Genomic DNA, 9025 nt, shown 5'->3' on the forward strand with positions numbered 1-9025 from the left:
AGCACTTTATACAACTAATTCATTCACCCAATCACACAAGCACTTTCTCTAAGCTGTTAGTGCCTATCTAACATTAGTAGCTTGCCATCACCAGTGTGTGAATGTGTGTGTGACTGAATGTAGTGTAAAGCACTATACAAATGCAGGCCATTTACCATTTAACATTCATGCACATTCACACTCCGATGGATGCATCGGAGAGCAACATGGGGTTAGTATGCCCAAGGATATTTGGCATGCAGACTGCGGGGAAGCCAGGAATCAAACCACCAACCTTCCAATCAGTGGACCTGCTCTACCGCCTGAGCTACAGCCACCCCAAATACAGGTGTTATAGTCATGGCGATGCAGATCCTGTCCCTCGGCGCGCTTTGCCACGACGAACGAGCTGGAGTAAAAGCTAAAGGGCGCGTAGCCGCAGAGGACACACTGAGTTTGTGCTCCTTTTGTGATGACGTAGACTCAAGAGTAAAGATAAGCAAGGAGAAAAGAGAAAACGGAGGAGGAAGAAACCTCTGCTCCATCAGAGCTGGAACTGTGTGTTCCTGTTCAGCTGTGGACTTTCACCACATTCAAGTTCTCATTAAAGGCACAGGCCAAGATCTGACTCACGTTTTTCAGATAAGGAACAAAGGACGCAAACAAAGAACGAGGAATGAAAATTACCTCATTACACTCATTACTAATTACACACTCTTCAACCCCACAAGCCTATCAGGCTGTACAGACTCATGCTACGCGGCCGAGCTTTATTAAAGGTCCAAAACCTTTAAAGACTTCAAATATGTCAATATGTCAAACTCTGTAAACAAACAATAATACATAAATGAAGAATATTTCCATCCTGTAGAAGAGAACAGCTGTGAGCGTATGGAGGCTTAAAAGACATATAATGGTTTCATTGTTGGTTGGAACAGTTGATACACAATATACACTCACCAGCCAGTTTGTTAGGTACACCTATTCAACTGCTCATTAACGTAAATATCTAATGAGCGAGTCGCGTTGCAGGAATTCAGGACGTTCAGGGACGTAAACACAGCCAAGACGGCCTGCCGTAGTCCAACCTGGCTGGACTCCTCCGCAATGGAGGAGAAAGAGAAACTATCCGATGAGCAGCAGTTCTCTGCCAAGAACAAACATGGAGCATTTTAACAGGACATTCAAAGAAAAGCCTGGAGCGACGCTCTTATCTGTCATCTACAGCTCTGAGCTTTGTGCTCATATCAAAGCAACAAAACAATGTTTTTTACACTCACACATGAGCTACTTTCTCTTCAGTTTGGAACAACAAACCCTGATTCTGATCCTGATTTGCACTAAACCAGCTCCATGTCTCCCTTACATGAAACCAAATCACATACACACACACACACAGAGCCGTGTCAGACAACCAGGGTGACAAGCACCTCGAAGAAAAACCAGACAAGTAATCACAGGGAGCTGTAACATTTCTGACTTTGCTGTACGTCAGACAGACGCTGTCTGCTTTCAGGCTGCTTCAGAGAGGTGAAGGAGACGACCGTGAGGACTGATTGATCAAGTTTAGTGGCTGAAACAAAATGAGTCACAGGAGGGTATTTACTGAGAACCGTGAGTGATAGATAGGACAAGAACCAACGTTACTGTGCTTTAAAACTGTCTCCGTGCTAACACTGACATGAATATGTCCGGCTATGAGCTTCAGGAGAAAGAGCATCCCTCCCTGGTGAGTCGTACACTACGCTCTGACAAACCTTTAGTGTTTGTGGACACTGCGGAGCAGCCAGTGTAGAGCAGTTTCCTGCGACTGCGACAGGAAACAGCATTCTTCACCATGGTCACTGTATTTCTCCTGGCTTTGCTTAGCAACTGACGAGAAAACGAGGAAATCAAATCCAGGCCTAGTCAGTGCAGTCGCACAGGATAAAGGGCACGCTGACCCAACTCATCTCAGTCCTCGTATTTATGTTTCTTCCTTTCAGGAATGAGATATCAGCCGGCACAGGACCGAGCTTTGATCACAGAGTGGAGCCTAAACCCGCTGATAAGGTTTCTGCATTGTGTCACTGCTTCCACACAAACAGGAGGACGGGCAACACCAGCAGCGCTGCTCTGCACGCCTCACACGCATTAAGCTCCGGAGTGTGCATTATCGTTTTCCGCGTGCAGGACCGATAATCTTCATGGCTATAAATGGAGGAGCGTAAACTTCCAGAGGCCATGAATGGAGTTTTCGAAGTCGCTTGGCTAGAAGCAAAGAGGCATTACGGATGATATGATTAAGCCATTAAAAACTTGAGAATGTAGGGCAAGTGAATCACTGCTGGCAAGACAGACGGTTTATCGCAGCTCTGGGAAATTATCTGTAACTTCCTAAAACATATCTGCATCTAATGTTGTTGGATACACACAAACACCTACACAGCAGGAAGCCTGATAATGAAAGTTATGTGTGTGCTGGAGCATCTCTGCAGTTTAAAAAAAAGCCACCAACAAGCAGGTAACAAGAAGGTGAGGGCGGGGCCACACTGACCAAGGGCGGGGCCACACTAACCAAACGCTAAAGGGATAAAAGTTCATCAGAGCGGATAGCTCTCAGTTTGTTTTAGGTTTCCTTTAGTTCGTGTTTCAGTTTATATTACTGACTTTAGCTCATGGGCTGGTCCCAGTATGGCCTACAGTGGGCTGGGCCAGTAAAACCACCACACATATTTAAAGGTTACCTCCGAAAGCCTGCGTTAGAAAAAAGAAATAGAAACAATCTCTGTTTTCTCAGGTCCATCATTCGACTCATTCTGTCACAAAGGCCCAATAATGATGCTGTTCCTTTCACGCACTGCAGAATCAGTGCAAAGACAGCTGTGTCATCAGGCCACTGCACTAAAGAGTTATAGCAACTTATCATTTAAGGTCCTTTAAAGTTGTTTTTGTGAACGTGCGGCTACCAGGGAACGTTTTTGTGTTTCTTTGTGTGGAACAGTTTGAGTGTGGAGTTAAAGCAGGGTCCAAACATAAAGCACTTCAAAAAGAGGAAATCCACCGAAGAGGAAAACTTTCAGTAAATGTCTCGGTTCAGTAAGTTGCTGCTTCATTCTTATTCAGATGTTACAGTGGAAACTGGGGGTCGTTGGCTTTAATGTGTGGAGTTATGGAGTTGTAAAAACGAAATAATATGATGATAATTTGTATTTTACACAGTTTAATATTCAGTGTTATTAGAAATATGTCTATTGCTGATATATTTCGGAGAAGGATGGAGTTAAATAAGCGTGCACTTCTTCCCGCTCCTTTTGGATATGTAAACTGAGAATAGATGGAGTGTATTTTGCTTTATCTTCTATAGTTTTTTTCTTAAATGACTTTCTGTATATTGTTTACATCAGGGGTGTCCAACTCCTGCAGGTTTTAGACGCGTCCTTTATCTTGACCTAAATGACCTCCTCAACATGTCCTGATGGTCTCCGGAGGCCTGGTGATGAACTAATCATCTGATTCAGGTGTGCTGACCCTAAACCCTGCAGGACACCGGCCCCCGAGGCCTGGAGTTGGACACCGCTGCTTTACATGATCAGATTAAATTGAAAAAACAAAAGAAGATCTGTTCAGTGAACAGTGTCGATAACTCCTTATGCCAGATTTAAGACTCCTTTAACAATCTGGGGAAGCTCACTTTGTTGGAACTCACAGGAATCCTTTGTAGGCAGTCTGACATTTTTCTGGCACACACAAAGATCCACTGTTTCCACAAACACACCGCCGCTGTCATCATCGACAGAAAATCATTGCAGCATTAACTGCAGTGTTTAATATCATCTGGTCGGCAGCTTGACTTTAAATGATCCCAATTTAAAGGCAAGCTGCTCGTATAAAGAGCGGGCCGTTTCATTTTATAGTCAGGCCGACGGTCTCAGGAATACTCGCAGGAAACGTCTCGCACCATCAAAAGCTGGTTCGCCAAAGCGATCAGTCAGCTGTGCGTGCGTGTGACGTAACAGGGAAAGGCTGATAAAGCTACAGCATCGCAAGCAGCAAGGTCACCCCACACAGAGGCATTTTTCCTTGACTGCTAATGCAGCTAATGTGCAGCTCAGCGCTTACACCAGAAGGCGAGGAGAGAGGGAGGAACAGGAAACACATCTCTGTGGAGCGTGCGATGAAGATCGGGGGACACAGGCGAGGAGGCAGATGCAAGAGAGACATTAAGTTCAGAGTCATTAGGCACAACGCATTGCTGTCATTATATCATACTGCACGACATTCATCAGCCCTTTCATTACGAAGCCGTGGGAGGGCACAAAAGCAGAGGCTCGTCTGCCGCTGCTGTGAAAAGCAGCTCTTCTTTTAGGAAGTTCAGTGGGATGCTTTCCCCTCACGCTGCTGTATTTAAAGCAACCTGTGTGACACTCAACCTGACTAAATCTGTCTGAGGCAAAGCTGAGGCATTCAACTCGCTGAAGAGGCGAGAGAGAGCCGGAGATACAGCGAGAGCGGCGCTCTGGCAAAGAGTGTACGGCTGACTGCTTAATATGTTGTTCTCATGAGGACGAGGCCAGACAAGTTTACAGGGATGGAAATGGGCCGCTCCAGTCTCCCCACTGGATCAGACTAGAGTTTCAGATAAAGCAGGGGTCCAAGAATGGTTTCGGACTATCACCTGTGAACTTACTGTCAAATGTATTTCGATTTTACATCAGAGAAATGATCACACGGGTTTTCCTGTCATCACAAAGTTACATTTATCTTTATTCCCAAATTCTGGGCTAGTTTATAAAAAAAACCTTCCACATTTACAATCCACTAACTGGTGTTTGGGGTCAAAAGAAGCTTTTAACAGCACCATGAAAAAAGTGAACCATTATCAGTGCAGGAATAACCTCAGCGCATACGTGTCCTTAATCCTAAACCACAAATTGCATGGCCTAATTTCCATAACAAATCTTATCAACACTGGCCTCAGAGGGAACACAAACTAATTGGTGAGGCGTTAACGTTGGGGCCTAATTAATCCTTGAAACGCGGGCTTTTGAGTTTTGAGGCTACAAAGGAGGATGGCTGCGAGGATCAAAGTCATGCCAGACTACTGCGGTGGGAGAGATTAGCAAAATACGGTGGAGGCACGGAGACAATCGAGCATCCGAGCCTTTCGGTTCCAGAGCGCAACCAAGACCTCAGCTGCACGAAGAAGTCACCCTGCCCTTGTGCTTTGCTCGCTGACTGACACTGACACGTGCGGGGGCGTTATGTGATATCGTAGTAATGCCACTGAAGTCCCAGAGCCTCTTTTTCATAACCCATGCAGGAGAACAGACACAGGAAGGAGTTACAGTCACTGCTGCAGTAACTACTGACAGCTGGATAGCAGGTTGTTGTTTTTATTTCATAGTTTGTGACAGATGTGGGTGATTATGAGTTTAGTAAGCATGCATGTTGTTTATGCATGACAGTGACCAAACTAAAGGAGAAGGTTAGGACAAAAAATGTAGCTGATTCCCTAAAAACACAGTAGCTGTTGCAGGGGTGTCCAACTCCAGGCTTCGAGGGCCGGTGTCCTGCAGGTTTTAGATCTCACCCTGGGTCAGCACACCTGAATCACATGATTAGTTCGTTACCAGGCCTCTGGAGAACTTCAGGACATGTGGAGGAAGTAATTCAGCCATTTAAATCAGCTGTGTTGGATCAAGGACACATCTAAAACCTGCAGGACACCGGCCCTCGAGGCCTGGAGCTGGACACCCCTGAGCTATTGGCTGCATGGTTTTCCCTTTGTTTATGTAATTAACAAGTATTTATTATAAGTAAATGGGGCAGGTCACTCCAAAATCTTATAGTTATTTCAACTTTTATATAAAAATAGGAGAACAAAATGGCAAATCTGCAGAAAAATACATTTGAAACTCTGCAGCAGTGTCTCTTTTCAGAAATCCTGACCCAGTTACTCAAAAACAATACACAAACCTTTACGTAGGAACTATTTTCTCTCACCTAACAGCCGATGGAAGCTTGCAGCTCAAATTTAAGCTCAGTTTAGGGGAACAGCATTAATGTTTACATCGTGTCACACTGCCATGAGCGCGAGCCTCTCGTCACGGGTGAAGGCACTCTTGCTTCTGCACGGCGATACAGTTCACATTCTCGAATATGGCTCCATCATATTTAAGGGAAAGCACACATGTCTGATAACTCCAACACTGGGAGCTCACAGCAGCACAGCTCAGAGGAAAAACATTGGATTTCGTGGTGAACTACCCCTTTAAGAACTGCTTCATGGAAACGTCACTGCATCATTTCATCATCGCTGCTATCTGTGAAACAGTCTTCATTCACTGAACGACTGCAGGTGTAATAGTAGAGCCAGATGTGCTGTGAAAATCCTCACATTTCCCACTATTTGCTTCTCTACATGCATGTTTCTGTAATGCTGGGGAAACTATTACACTAAAGTATCTGTTTTCATGTAGATTCCCACACTGTAGATGGTTTTGAAGTTTAACCATCCATCTATGTTCTTATGCTTATTTAATTCAGGCTTGAAGAGGATGGGCCAGGAGCCGGAGCCTATTCCAGCTCGCTGGACAGGTCACCAATCTGTCAGAGGCAGAAAACCATCCATGCTCACGTACTGAGATTCACCAATCCCCCTGTTTGTGCTGGAGTACCCAGAGAGAGCCGATGGGGGAGAATGTGCAAACAAAACCAAACAAACCTGGATTCAAACCCAGCACCTTCTTAAGTGAGGCAACAGTGCTAACCACCTCACCACCTGCCACACATGTTGATGTTTATTTCTACACATAAGATTCTCGAGCACAGATGAGAACAATAAACATCTCCGAGCCTAGTTCATGTCACAGAAACCTTTGGAAGCATTATGTCTGGCGTACAGCTAATATAAAACCTCTTTTAGTTACTGTCCCTGCACTGTGGGAAGCACAGGGACTTTCTATAATCTCATTTCTTCTCTTATTAAACTTAATAAACATATAGAGTCAAACAAAACCAACATCTGAATAAAACTGTGATTCCTCTGACTGATCTGAAGATTAACAACACAGTGTTAGAAGTCTGATCAAGCATTCAATGCTAGCTTTCTGTACAGCTCTGCATACTTGATACTATTTAGATTTGTCCCACACATGTTTGTAGACGGCCTCTAGTTAAAGCCCTAGTCTCTTCTCTTTGCCCCGGCACTGCCTCTAGCTTGTCGAACCACCGTAAAGTTGAACTCATCTCCATTTCACCGGCCCTCCACCAGCCTGTAACCCATTCAAGGACCACTGGGTGCCACCCTCTCAACTGGATGACAGGTTGCTCTTCCATTCGGCAGCTGCCTGCTCAGGTTACCTCGACCAAGAGTGGAAAGAAGGTCTCATCTGCTGACAGCCCACTGCTCCACTGCATCACTCTGCAGCAGTACTCACAGGAGGCACGGAGGCTGTCTCTGCACCCTGCATGCAGGAAAACAATCCTGCCTTGGCAGCTGAGGCTCCCTGTCCCAGCTAATATTGTGGTCTGATCCAAAAATAGCCTCACTTGTAAATCTTGCAAAGAGACAACTAAGATATGGGCTGTTCAAATCCACTGTCAGAAGCACGGAGTATTAACATGAAGCAGGTTGATTCTGTTTATCCTTTGTAAATAAAAAGGAGGGAAAAGTCGATTTTATGATTTTTATTTTCTTGCAGCCTCCAATACAAGAACAGCACCGGAGACCAATATACAATTAAATGTGAGGAGGTGTGAACCAAGAAAAAAGCAAACACTACGATCTTAAAGCAGATTAAACAGGCACCTGTCCTCGAGTCTGTCCAATAGCATGGAAACTGGCACTGAGGAAATAACGGTGCGCGACGCTGTGTGCAATAGTGCAGTCCACCTGCAATAGTTCGGAAATGCCGAGTAAAGTGATCTCGAAGGTAAACAACCTTAAACCTTGACAAGAGAGGACCCCCTTAAATAAAAATAGGCTAACTATCAGCCAATCAAGGCCGCATGTGAGGACAGTATGGACAACAACAGCTGCCCAGAGGGAACAAATGGGCTCATAACAGGAGGCAGGCTAATGGGCTAAACAAACAATAACCGACCAGAAGGTCATAACTCGGATGTGCCAAAGTGGCCATTTTTCCTGAACACCTTTTATCACATCAGTGATTTTTGGAAACAGCACGAAATGCAAGTCAGAGCCATCGTTTACAGGCCTGCTGCCTGACCAGGTGTTGATTTTGGGACGCCCTCGTGGAGACAAAAGAACCGTGCCACCGCGAGGTGCGCGACGGCAGTGCGCCTCTTGTCTCGTTTTCCAACAGCGTCGCGTTCACCTGTCCTTCCCTCCGCCTCCTCTCACTCACCCAGCACGCCGGAGGAGGTCTGTGGCGGAGCCGAGCCCGGATCCGGCCTCTCTGCGTCTCCTTGCGGCGCTCGGTGTCGGTGCCGGGAGCTCTCGGGGCCGTCCCCGGAGGTGGTCGCGCCACCGGCGGCCGCCCCGGCTGCAGCAGCGCCCGCCGCTGCCGTCCCCGTGTCGGGCATGCTCTCTATCAGCGAGGAGCGACTGAGGATGAAGGTATTCTCCGGGAAATCGTGCAGCGGTGTCGCATCTCAAGAGGAGGGCAAAGCATGGGTGTAGCGTAGGGGCCGGTGGGGGGTCAGAGTGGGGGTTAAATGAGAATGAAAGTGAAGTGAAGGTTGTCGGCGTTGGCGCAGCGGCGGATCATCCTGGTGGTACTCTGGAGCAGGATGCGCGGTTAGATGGAGAGCGCTCCTCCAACCACTACAGGAGGAGGGACAAAGAGAGGGAGGGAGGAAGGGAGGGATGGATGGAGGGGGCTGTGTGACACACATGCACCTTCATGGTCGATGACTGATTTAGCGACTGATTGTTGTCTCAGGTTGCATTAGCAAAACTGTTAAATGTAACAAAGCCGCACCACGCACACTGTAGGAATTTAAAAATCTATGCATGCATGTAGTAGCGGTTCCTCCATCTCTGAGAGAAATGTATTTTTATCACCTCGCAGGCTGCAGATCGAGGACAAAAATAGAATCC

The 9025-nt window shown here is 46.3% G+C and overlaps 1 protein-coding gene across 2 annotated transcripts in view; it reads right to left on the reverse strand.

Moving 5' to 3' along the window:
- Positions 1–9021, reverse strand: part of ano8b (anoctamin 8b) — a 38346-nt gene extending 29325 nt beyond the window's left edge. For both annotated transcript variants that reach the window (XM_031758684.2, XM_039600990.1), the window contains exon 1: positions 8331–9021. In XM_031758684.2, the coding sequence (XP_031614544.1) occupies positions 8331–8508 (178 nt within the window). In that variant the 5' untranslated portion in view covers positions 8509–9021. The remainder of the gene's footprint in view (positions 1–8330) is intronic.
- Positions 9022–9025: the final 4 nt, after the last annotated feature.

Source organism: Oreochromis aureus, linkage group 17 (assembly GCF_013358895.1).
Source record: "Oreochromis aureus strain Israel breed Guangdong linkage group 17, ZZ_aureus, whole genome shotgun sequence".
Taxonomy (NCBI): Eukaryota; Metazoa; Chordata; class Actinopteri; order Cichliformes; family Cichlidae; genus Oreochromis; species Oreochromis aureus.